Source organism: Balaenoptera acutorostrata, chromosome 12 (genome assembly GCF_949987535.1).
Source record: "Balaenoptera acutorostrata chromosome 12, mBalAcu1.1, whole genome shotgun sequence".
Lineage (NCBI taxonomy): Eukaryota > Metazoa > Chordata > Mammalia > Artiodactyla > Balaenopteridae > Balaenoptera > Balaenoptera acutorostrata.
The window spans coordinates 34,024,267-34,037,317 of NC_080075.1; the positions used below are offsets into that span (position 1 = coordinate 34,024,267).

General features: G+C 37.9%; 2 protein-coding genes across 3 annotated transcripts in view; both read right to left on the bottom strand.

Moving 5' to 3' along the window:
- The window catches only part of GMCL1 (germ cell-less 1, spermatogenesis associated), a 55,344-nt gene extending 48,746 nt beyond the window's left edge, over positions 1–6,598 (bottom strand). The window contains exons 1-2 of the mRNA XM_057558440.1: positions 6,097–6,598; positions 516–639 (exon numbers count right to left, since the gene is read on the bottom strand). Of these exons, the coding sequence (XP_057414423.1) occupies positions 516–639; positions 6,097–6,356 (384 nt within the window). The 5' untranslated portion in view covers positions 6,357–6,598. The remainder of the gene's footprint in view (positions 1–515; positions 640–6,096) is intronic.
- Positions 6,599–8,754: 2,156 nt separating this feature from the next.
- Positions 8,755–13,051, bottom strand: part of ANXA4 (annexin A4) — a 75,769-nt gene continuing 71,472 nt past the window's right edge. For both annotated transcript variants that reach the window (XM_057558146.1, XM_057558145.1), the window contains exon 13: positions 8,755–9,850. In XM_057558146.1, coding sequence (XP_057414129.1) covers positions 9,791–9,850 — 60 coding nt within the window. In that variant the 3' untranslated portion in view covers positions 8,755–9,790. The remainder of the gene's footprint in view (positions 9,851–13,051) is intronic.

Genomic DNA, 13,051 nt, shown 5'->3' on the forward strand with positions numbered 1-13,051 from the left:
TGGAGCCTGTGCTCCGCAACAGGAGAGGCCGCGATGGTGAGAGGCCCGTGCACGGCGATGAAGAGTGGCCCCCACTTGCCGCAATTAGAGAAAGCCCTCGCACAGAAACGAAGACCCAACACAGCCATAAATAAATAAAATTAATTAATAAAAAAAATAAATAAATAAAATAAACAAATTCAGCAATCCTAACTTAAATGTTGAATGGTTTTTTCCCTTTTTCCCTTTTTGTCAACAGAAGGCACCAAAATAAGTACCTTATTGGAGTAATGACAAAAAGGCTGGTATGACAATGAAAACTCAAAATCTGTTTTCTAGACCAAACTAAGTTTTCACTAACAATGTTCACCATATCTCTTACAAAACAAGACTTCATCAGATAGGACTTAAACAACAAATGTTCATGCAAAAGATTACTGTGAAATGCAATGAGAAAGAACAAGACTTATAAGATTGTGAGTTGTTTTAAGTGACTACCTTGGTTACTCAAATATATAGAAAAATAAAATACTTACTTGACATAAATATATTTTGTGTAAGCTCCACTCTTCTCCTAGAGCACAAATCTTAATGTCACTGTTTTCACCATTTAAAAATAATGTTTGATAAATATATTTGGATGTACTCTTCAATTTTTTCCTGTTAAAAGAAATGCAAACGTTACATATATGTAAAACTGAATGTTCTACTGATTTTGCATGTAACTCAAAATACTCCTTTTGCTCAATTTCTATTAAATAGAACCAATTTGTCCACTGTATAAAAAGAGAGAGGGATATTATATATTCAAACGTGCTCATGTATGGAAGGGTACATAAGAAACTAATAATTGTGGTTATCTGTGGGGTACTCTATTCCCAAGAGGGGGAATAGTGGATAGATGGGGGCAGCGTGGAAGGGAGACCTTTCACTATACAGCTTTTTGCAATTTCTGATTTTTGAACTAAGAGAATTACCTATTCAATAAAGAAAAGTCAGCATGGTGATTTTTGCGTATTTCCTTATTTAGTAACCAGCACTATGGATGATGTAATACAGTTGCAATAATACTGCTATGCAACTACAAAATGAAGAACAAGAATAAAAATTTCACCTACACAAGTAATTTTAAAAATAATTTGCATTTAATCTTATTTTAGTATCGAACTATTCTTAAACTCCTTAAAATGTCTTTTTCCCCACATTGGACAAATGGTTTGCAACCTTAGACCAAAGGTTTTCAAAATTATGCTCAATGGAGAAGTGTCTTCGGGGCCACCAGGGAGAGCCAAGGTGTGAACTCTGGGCAGCCCATCTAACTTCAACCAGAGCAGCATCATATATTATATTTGTAAACATCCTGGATTTGTGCATAAGATTTAATTTAAAGGAAGAATTGTTATTTTTGTTTTAAGTTTGACAATCATTGCTCAAGATGGTTCAGTAAGTAAGCAAAGCCCTAGGCAGAGACTGATCAATATCTTTTATATTCCTGGCCAATCCTGATAGCTTTCCTAGTAAAATTTTTAAATCTTTTTAAAAAAATGAAGTAATTGTTTCAGATGGTGTCTTAAATCAGTGTATTGAACACCCCTTCCCAACAGACAGTAAAAAATGCACATGCTTCAGTGCAGACAGACTTGGGTTTGAATCCCAGCTCTCCTACCACAGCTCAGTTACCTTAGATGTGAAAAGAGGATATTACTATCCACTTCATTGGGTTACTGTAAGAAATAAATGAGACAATGCAGTTTCCAGTTCCTGACAGCACTCTCCCCAAATTATATGAAAAGATTAAAAGTACAGAAAGGAATAAACCCACAACAGGAAAAAGGTGAGGGTGGGCTTATCACATGATGAGAGAATTCCATGGATCTGGAAGTTAGAAAATAAACTGGAATGGAAAAGAGCAGTGACAACCACAGCCCAAAAGATATCATGGTCTAGGATGGGGGCTGAAGCCCATCTGCCCTTCAGAACCGTGGGGGTAGGGATGGGGCTGGGAGGATGAGGTCTCAAGAGAAACAGAAGGCAGAAGTGAGGAGTGAGGCAAAAAATGGGGAAACTTGTTCCCTTAATGGCCTCCCCCACTCTCTATGAACACAGAGTACAGATAACTTATACAAACAGATTCCAAGGTTTTTCTAGAAAGAAACAGAACAAACCTATCAGGAAGATCTAAGACTTTGGTGTAGGTGTTGGTGCCCCAGACAAAGGAATCCTCATTCTGGCATTTGAGGAATCTGTAGCCTGTTAGCTCCCAACCTATTCACCCTAAATCATGGTTCCCAAACTGTGTGCCAAAGCACCTGGAGCACCACAGCAAACTCAGGGATGCATGTGGAATATTCCAAAATTAAAGGAAATCACAGCAACGTCTTTCAGATACCATGCAATCTACACTATTAAGTTGTTTGGACCTAACTATGAGATATTTCTTTAGGACCAGAGGTGCCATGAAAAAACTTACTGAGACACTAAGGGCACTGTGAACCAATAAGGCTTGGGAATCTCTGCTCTAAAACAAAGCATGCCCCACCCACATCCAACTTAGTAGTCAGTCTTCCTACTCAAAGGGAAGGCCCAGCAGAAACAGATCTATTTACTCAAAACACACACACACACACACACACACACACACACACCAGTGACTCATTCTGAAGCAGACAACCAAGGATCGCTCAACATGAGGAAAATTAACAGCATTAAAGACTATTTTGAAAAAGAGAAAAATTGGCATCAGAGGAAACATATAATTCAGGGAAAATAGAACTTAAAAAAAAAACCCTCTAACACTCTAATTATAACTAGTACATCTAGAGAGTTGAGATTACTACATTTATAAAATAATAGGATGCTAAGCTAAAGTATTACTCAGAACAAGGGGGAAAAAAAAAAGAGATCTTCGGGACCAAAACCACAGTTGCTGAAATTCAAAAAAAAAAAAAAAAAAAAGGGAAAGTTAAGGAAATTTCCCAGAACACAAAGCAAAAAAGACCTAGAAAGGAAAAAAAGAAAAGAGAAAAGAGGTACAATCCAAGAAATCCAAAATCCAGTTAAGAGGGGTCCAAGAAAGAGAAAACAAAGATAACAGGAGAAAGAGAATTACAGAAAAAAGTTTCCCCAAACTAGTCTCCAGATTGTAAGGATCCACCAACTACCAAGGCCATTAAAAGACTTACAGTTAAGCACCTTCTAGTTAAATTCCAAAATACCAAAGAAAAAATTCCAAAAGTTCCAGAGAGAAAAAAAGTCACCTAAAAAGAAAAGAGAATTAGACCAGCATCACATTTTCTCATCAGTATGGTAGGCTAGAAGACAATGAATTAATACCATCAAAGATATCAAAAGTTATTTTAGATTTCTGCACCCAGTCAAAAGATGACTAAAGTGAGACGCTAAATTTACAACTAGATAAGCACAAATTACCTTCTTTTGCACCTTTCTTAGGAAAATATTTGAGGATGTAGTTCCCTCAAATGAGTTCAGAAACAGAAAGACACAGGCTACAGAAAACAGTGGATCTGATCCTAGAGACAGGGTCAGAGTAAGTCCCAGGATAAGTGTAGACCTAGAGAGCAATGGATGCAGATTGGAACAAGAGCATGGAGGGACCCAGGAGGGAGGTCTTGGGTTTAGAGAAGAAGGACTCCATGCAAGTGTGTTAGGAAAGAGAAAAATCTGAAGAGATGATGAAGGAATATTATTATTTTGTCAATGGCGGGGGTGGGAGGGAAGGCAGTCAGAAAGTCTAATAAAATTAAAAAAGCAATACAAAAAAGAGTATTGTTCTAATAAGCTACAAATGAAAATAGGGCCCAACTTGATGGAATGTAAAAACAAAAATTCCATTTAATTATGAGGTTAGAAAATTTCTCCCAAGAGAAAAACAAGGGGTTGTGACATTGGACCCAAGAAGTATGATTTATAATCCTAGCACACTACTTGACTCTGCAGTGAACAATATTTACATAGCTATAACAACAACTAACTGTTTACTAGATTTCAATTTTTAGAGACAACTTATGGACGAAAAACTAAAGATCTGGTTGCAGAACAGTTGAGTTTTAAGTCTTGTTAACGTAAAAGTAAAACATGCACTTGACAAAAGGTATAAGGTAGAAGGTGGGCCTGGAGGCCAAGGCTTTTCATGGAGTAGTTAGTTGAGGTGGAAGTGCACATGAGACAACCTCAGGAAGCATATTAGTGCCAACAAACAAGATTTTCTTACACCCTTCATCCATGCTGAGCTGAATAAACTAGGCATCTTGCACTGATACAACACATACTAGACTCTGACACGCATTTTCTAACAAAAATTTGCTTTAGAGGCTTTCCATTCCACTCCACTCATGTAGTTCAGGGGTTGGCGAACTTTTCCTGTAAAGGTCTAGACAGTTAATATTTTCAACTTCGTGGACCAGACAGCCTCCAAGCTAGTTTTGTTGGCACGCCAGCGGGCAGTTTCTCGCTTGCCAGTCTCAGACTTCCACATCTTAGCAAACTCCTCTCCCATCTAGTGGGGCACAACTCCTCCAACATCTGAATCTCAGCTTGGGAAAGGTGGTCCTAGCCCAAATTTGTTCCTTCCTTAGGTATTCTGTCTCAGGCCTAGAAGTAGTGACAGCTCCCTATGCCCTCTATTCCTGTATTTTTTAGAGATCTCTTTACCTTAGTAACTTACCTTTAGTAGTTAATCGCTTGTTACTTCCTAATAATGGTTATATTAAACTTTCCCTGTTCAAATTACTGTGTGATTTCTTTCAAATGGACCCTGACATATATATTTCTATAGTGACACTGAATGCAAGTGGTCTAAATACTAATTAAAAGACAGAGACTATCCTATTGGATTTTTAAAAAATCAAGACCCCACTAAATGCTGTCTACAAGATACTTAAAGACACAGGTTTAATGGGAAAGAGTGGAAAAAGATTTAACATTTAAACACTTATCAAAAGAAAGCGGCAGTGACTATAGTATCAGGAATGTAAATGTCTTTACATTTGTAAAGATAAGGGGAGCCAATTCATCAAGGAGGCCTAATATTTACTGAATGCTTCCATACCTGGCACTGTGCATCGCATGCATTCTAATATTTGTCAAGTCCTATAAGGCAAGTATTAGTATCTCCATTTTACATATGAAGAAATAAGGCTATTAAGTGCAAAGTACAGACTAGAACTCAGAATCTGAGCTCTTAAAATACTAATTCTCCAAAAAGGTAACTGAACAGTTTGGAAGTGGGGGTCCATTTTTGTAAATATAAACATTCATACATAAAACTGTATGAAAGGATTTATAAATCAAACTACTAACAGATTGCTTATGATACTCTTATTTGACAATAAATATGTAACACGTGTAGCATAAAATTTTAGAATCTTTCAAAGTTTCGTTTAAAAAATTACATCTATGTGACCCTCTTTAAAAAAAGAGGAGCAGCCAGATTTTTTATGTGAAAATTTATTCCACTTATAAACTACATTTTAGTTCACAAGTAAATATTCCGTTTTTCACCTCTTTAAGCAAGCTGCCTTACATATCCACGGCCAACGACTTCGAGTACTAGAGACGTTGAAAGACTCTGTTCCTAGTGAGGAACAAATGTACACACTACTGAAAAATTTCACCTGTACAGTGAGAGCTCCTGTTTGTAATCATTCCCCTTCCACTGTGGGACGACAACAGGGGTGCCCACTTCAGAGCCTAAATTTACGTGTCTTGGACCATAGAAGGCAGCCGGATAAAAAACAACTTATTCTACTGCCACCCACTCAGAGAGGACCAAGGTGTATTACGAAGGGCCAGCCGGCCGGCCCTGTCTAAGGTTTAATGAGGCGCAAGCTCTAGCTTGGCGTTTCTCAGTCTCGTCTTGGGGCTGTAGCACCACCCTGACGGCGTCTGTGGTTTACAAACCAGAATACCGGACGTCTCCCCAGGTGCTCCCCATCCGCCCTGCCTCGGACCGGCTCCCAGGTCTACCCCGTCAAGGGCACGTCCGCTCTTCACAGACTGGGGAGCGCCGCAGCCCGCGAAGCCCCCCGGGCACCGGGCTCATCCCCAGGCCGGGCCGCGGGAGCCGCCCAACAGGTGCGGGCGCGTCCCCCCACGTACCTTCGAGGGGTGTTGAGGAGTCGCTGCTGCTCGTCCCCTTCCTCCTCATCCTCGTCTGTCTCGGAATCGGGGTGACAGTAGCAGAAGGCCCCGCTGCTCCGCTTGCGCTTACGGCTGCCCGGACAGTAACAGAAGCCGTGGGCGGCCGCGTCGCCACCACTCTCCGGCCTCCGGGCCGAGCCCCCAGCCCCAGAACCCGGCTCCTGCTGGGCTCGGGCTCGCCCCGGGTGGCGCAGCACTCGGCTGCTCAGCGAGCCCATGGGTCACGGCTCGCCGAGACTTCAGGGAGCGCACCTCAGGGAGCCCAACGAAAACGGTCTCCCGCCATGGCCCGGCCACCACCGCCGGCCTCCACGTAGCCCGTGTGCCTACACCGCCACCTTCTCACGCGCAGCCCCGACCGCTGCGTTGGACGATACCGCCTCCATCCTCCGCCACGCCCGCCGCGTCTGGCCGCGCCGCGCGCGCGGACCTCAGGACCTCGCCTCCTGACTTTCGCAATAAAGCGCGGACAGTAGGGCGCATGCGCACGGCGAGCCTCCGGAAGGGGCGGGGGAAGGCGCGTGTACGTCACGGGTGGAGCCTGCGCAGAATGGGATGAGGGCGGGAGCGGGGACGTGCGTGTGCAGATTGGCGCTTTCCGCCCTGAGGTCCGCTGGGCCCACCTGCAATCCTGAACTGGGGGCCGGGCTAGCTTTTAGAATTACTTTATACACCCCTTTGTGTTAGCAAGACCGGCAATTCCACCTTGTTTGTTCTTTCTGCGAAGGTTCCTTAAGCTCCAGATGTCTACCGGGCCCTGTGTTAGGCAAGGGGCAAAAAAGACATTGCTGTTTGGGGTCATCTTTGGAGGAGTTCACCATGTGCTAGGGTCACGCCCTGCGTAGGCTTTCCAACAGAGGAGGACCTAGAAGCTCCTAGAGGAGCTTTGCTAGGCCCTCGGGTTTCTTAAGCAGCACCTCTCCGCTGCCCTTAACTGATTATGGCAACCGTTCCATGGGCTCTGGGATGCCCAGAGCCAGTGGGATGTCTGAATAGGGTCTGAACCGGGACTGTCAGGTTTTAAAGTGCCTTCTGGAGACCCAAGCAATATTTACAGGTGTCTGAGCAAAAATTATAGGTGTATGCCTGGAGTTTGCAGCCATTGCTATGGACCCTGGACAGTCAGCTTTCATTCCCTGATTCCCTTCGGCTACTTTTTTTTTTTTAGCATTTTTATTGGAGTGTAATTGTTTTACAACGTTGTGTTAGTTTCTGCTGTATAACAAAGTGAATCAGCTATATGTATACATATATCCCCATATCCCCTCCCTCTTGCGTCTCCCTCCCACCCTCCCTATCCCACCCCTCTAGGTGGTCACAAAGCACCTAGCTGATCTCCCTGGGTGATGCAGCTGCTTCCCACTAGCTATCTATTTTACTTTTGGTAGTGTGTATATGTCAGTGCTACTCTCTCACTTGATCCCAGCTTACCCTTCCCCCCTCCCTGTGTCCTCAAGTCCATTCTCTACATCTGTGTCTTTATTCCTGTCCTGCCCCTAGGTTCATCACCCTTCGGCTACTTTCTAAATAAAATGTTTATAATGAAAATATTTATAATGAAATACCATAAATGAAATATTTATAATGAATTACTCAAATAGAGTAATATGATAAATACCTATCACAAGTATAACTTAAATTTTAATAAAAACTTCAATGTATTATACTTGTTTTGATTCTTTTAAGTAGAACAATACAGATAGGCAGAAGCTCCCTCTCCATCTCAGTCTGTTTCTCTCCCTCCACTCTAGTGACCACTATCCTCAGAATGGTGTATATCATTATTCCCATGCCCGTTCTTATATGTGTACCCATAGCAATACGTTTTCTTTTGCACGTTTAGACATGTAAATTAAATGGAATCATTCATACCTATCATTTTGCACCTTTCTTCTCTCTCAAAATTATACTTTTGAGGTTTATTCAATTAACAAATCTATAGTTAATTTTCACTGCTCTTGTGTGACACCCAAATTTTATCCTTTTCCTCACTGAGGGAGTTAGGTTGTTTCTAACCTACTTTAACCTACTCTCTAGAAAGCTTCCCATCAACATATGCAATTTGTTTTAAAATTCTGGCTAAGCCATATATAATTTAAAGATAAAACCCCCCCAAATTTGTAATGCTTCCAAAGCCAAATAACGTTAATTTGGAAATTCCATGCTCTTCTGGGTAGGTATTGAAGCAGCAGTACTATTTCCTATAATTAACTGGAAGTATTCATGTAAATAGCTTTCACCAGTAGTCAAGCACTTGTAATAGGCAAGTAGAAACAAATCCTTATATTTCACCCATCAAAATACAACAAATAACTATAGAATGAACAAAGAAGACAAATATTCTTATTTAATATGAATGTTCTACTTAGAACCAAGAGCATCACTCATTTCCAGAGATAACTTAAATATACTATTTTATATCATTAAGTAGTGTTTGGTATATATGAACATTAGTTTTACAGCAGTAGAGGTACATAAGATTAAATATGTTATTTTTCCTAATGTTGTACTTTCTAATAGAAATTGAGTAACACAAATCCTTCAAAAATATCTACTTTCAAAGTCCAGGATGAAAAAACTCACAAGCAGAAAAGTCAGTCAGAGAAAGCATATACCTCATTTGAAAGGCACCGTGTTTTATTGAAATTATTTTTCCATGTTGTATACAAACTGAACTTTTAAATTAAATCCAAGTACACCTTTACAGTAATTCTAGAGTTGAAAGGCACAGTGTAAGTATAAATTACTACAAATCAACAAAATTGAAAATGATTTAAAAAATTTGGGGCACAAAAATTTTTCTTTAAGTAAAAGTAAATTCAGAGCACTACACCATCACCAGAATACGCAGTTTGACACAATTCTTTCACATTCATCTTCAAGCTGGATCAGTACCATTATTATTATTTTATTATATTGTTATTATTATTATTAACCATAATATTGTGGAATGTTCAGCATTTATGTTTGGTAACTAGACATATATGATCTGTATAACCACACTTAGAATTGAATTCGTTCAGAAGAGTTGGTGAGTTTGGTATACTTTAACCTGGAGAGACTAAGAGATGGTAACATAAGATGTGATGGAGGAAGTCTCTAATGCCAAACTTAGTAAAGATCAACTAACACTTTAGACAAAAACCTAAACAAAGGAGATCTGTGGATGCTTTCAAACTATGACAAGTAAAGTAGCAAATTGGATAGATATTCTTACTAACTAGATGCTCACAATTTCAAATCAAGAAATTACTAGCCACTCTAAAAATAGAATTAGGGAAGAAAAGTGATTTTAGAACAGTCTTCCATTTCAACAGTTTTCACCAAAAAGAAAATATGAAATAATTTAATATATTCCAATTTCTGTGAAACACAAACAAGGAAGAAATCTGTTGAAAACATGGAGCACATTCTTATTTCTAATTTAAAATCTCCTTTTAGGTTTTATAAGCTTTGAAAAGCAAGTACAGCTTTAAAGCATCATAGTGAGTAATTATAGATGAATAATAATACAGTCTATATCTTAGGAGGCATCTGTAGGCATTTTAATTGGAAATAACCATTCTGAGATAATGCTAACAGCAGTGTAGAAAAATGAAGTTAAAAAAAATTCGAAGTGTAGGGAATCCTCCTATCCTTTCTGGATTTTATTTTAATCATCTCCTCCACAGAGAATGAGCAGTACCTTCCTGTAGTCTCCAGATGTATCACCCTGGGGACAAGGAAAGCAGAGTTACAGTCAGATAAATGGGATTTAAAATAGAATACACAGCTCAAAGTCATCTAGGTTAACTTTTTCAGTCTTGCCGGGATCTTTCTTGGAGAGGTTTTTTTTTTTTTTTTTTAAATGACATTTGTTATTTTTTATTATAAAAAGAATGCCTGTTCAATGTAGAAAATAGACATAAAAGAATATAAAAACATCATCTATAATTCTAACATCTAGAGATTACTCTGCCTAACATTTTGGTTTTTGCATATCCTTCCAGACCTTTTTCTATGGATATAGATTCCTACGTGATGGGATTGTAGTATTCTTCCATATTCTACTTTTTTATTTACTATAGCCTATTTCCCTATTTTAATTTATTAAATACTCTTCCACAACATCATTCCTTAATGGTTACAGAGTATTCCATTGTACATAGGTAAAATAATTTATTTGATCACCCCCCATTGGATATTTATGTTTTTTCCAATTTTTCACTATTATAAACACTGCTGCAATAAACATACTATAAATTTTTGTGCAGTTTTAAAATGATGTATTCAGGATAAATTTTCATAAAATGGGAATTACCAGATTAATGATCATGTATTTTCTTTTAGTATGGGTTGCAAAATAGCCTTCCAGAAAGGTGCTATAATTTTTACATAGAATTTTTCATGGCCTAAATAATAGATCAATTTTTGCTAGTGTTTCATGGGCACTAGAAAAGATGGGCTGGGATTCAAAGTTTAATGTATATCTATTAAAATCAATCTTAATACACCCTTGTTTATACCTTGTCTCATTGATCTGCCAAAAGAGAAGGATGTGTTAAAGTCTATCTAGCATAGTATTTCCATCAATGTCTTCTTTTGGAGCCTCAAGTTTCTTTATATATTTGAATGCAATACTATTTGGCAACTAAAGTTTTATGGTAATTTAATCTTTGCTGTAAATTGTTGCTTTTATCAATATAAAGTGATCTATTACTTTGTCCTATTTAATACTTTTTCCCCTTAAATTCTTCTTTTTACTTATAGTATAATCCCTGCTTTCTTTTTATCAAATGTTCTTTTCCCTGGCCTTTTTTTTTTAAAGCTTCTTACATATCACTGTATTTCAACTGTTCCTTATAAACAGCATGGAGTAGGATTTTATATTTTTACCTAACCTGAGAGTTTATTTATTATTATAACTTACATTTTTAATCTTCTGTCTTTTTTCTATTATTTACATATTTTCTATTTCTATTCTGTTTCTTTTGACAATTTTTATTGAATGGGCAATGTATTCTTTATTTTTAATTTTTTCCAGTGTTGTGTGCGTGTGTGTATACACATATTAACATATTTATATATATACAAATATATAATGTAAATGTATTTATTGTGCTGTTTCCCCTAGTCAATCAATATTTTTTACCCCATCATTTTAGTGTCTGTATAGTATTCCACTGTATAGATTTTCCATAATTTGAGTCATCCCCTATTGGTTAATAAAAATTAAAATAATGTGTAATAAACTCTGTAACCACTAAGCAAGAACTTCCTATTCCCCTTATCCTCCAGCCCCTGGTAACCTCTAATCTACCTTCTGTCTCTATGAATTTACCTAGTCTAAATATTTCATGTAAGTAGAATCATATACAGTATTTGTCCTTTTGTGTCTGGTTTATGTCACTTAGAATGTTTCCAAAATTCATCCATGTATCAGAAACTTCATTCACATTATGTATGTATATATCACATTTTGTTTATGCATTCACCTGTTCATGGACCCTTAGGTTGTTTCCACCTTTTGGCTATTATAAATAATGTTTACATTGGTGTACAAATACCTGTTTAAGTCCCCGTTTTCATTTCTTTTGAGTATATACATGGGAGTGGAATTGCGGGGTAATATGGTAATTCTATGTTTAACTTTTTGAGGAAGCGCCAAACTGTTTTCCACAACAGCTGCACCATTTTACATTCACACCAGCAATACACAAGGTTCTAATTTCTCCACATCCTCACCTACATTTGTTATTTTCCATTTTTAAAAAAATTATAGCCATCTTAGTAGGTACAAAGTGGTATTTCACTGTGGTTTTGATAATAATGTTGAGCATCTTTTCACGTGCTTATTGCCCATTTGTATATCTCCCCTGGAGAAATGAAGATATTCAAATCCTTTGTCATTTTTTAATTGGGTTGTTTGTATTTTTGTTATTGAGTTGTAGGAGTTCTTTATATATTCTGGATAGTAAACCCTTATTAGATATAATTTGTAAATATTTTCTCCCATTCTGTGGATTAGCGCATTTTTACCTTATTATTTTGCCTAAAGATATTCTTAAATATATAATAACTAAGTAAGAGGTACAGTTTATTTTTTAAACATTTATTGGCAAGTTGCCTCCCCGGAAAGTTAGACTAGTTTACAGTGCTTCCATAAGAGACGGTGAGATTTCCCCAAGCCTTTCTCAATGCTGGTTATCATCTCTTTAAACTTTGTTAAGGTATTAGGTGAAAAATGATGATTTGTTTTTATTTGCAATCCATTATATATTAGTGAGATTAAACATTGTACATATTTATTGTCCATTTGTGTCTCATCTTTCATGAAGCTCATCTTTTCTTTCTGTCCAGTTTTCCTTTTGGATTTTTCTCCTTGTTCTTAGTAATTTGTACAAGCTCCTCATATAGGGATATTAACCATACATTATAAGTATATGTTACAAATATATTTTCCCATAGCTTCATTTATGGTCATCCTTGTATCTTAAAGTTGTTTTGCTTACAGCTAGCTATATTTCGGCTCTGCAAAAAAAAGTGACATCACAGACTGTACAGAAATAGAAACAAGTTCCTAAATGCCTTGTAGACATAGTCATAAACTCTGCAGCTCAAATCACCTAGTAGGTAAACCTCTCCAAGCTATGAGTAGGATCAGAATATTGAATTCAGAGATCAAATCCTGATTTGACATTTACTGTGCTGGCAACCCAGCTTCTAGGAAAATGAGTTTGGCTTCATATTCCGGAGGCCCTTCTGGCTTCCTCAAGAAGCAAAGTCCCAGTAATGAGGAGTTTTGAGAGATGTGAATCATTTCTCATCACTCCCATGCCATGTTAGGACTCCTAGAAGTCTGGTGCCAGGTAAAGAATAGCAATCCAGGATGACTGTCATGTTTTCCCATATTTTCAGCAGACCTCAGCTAGCC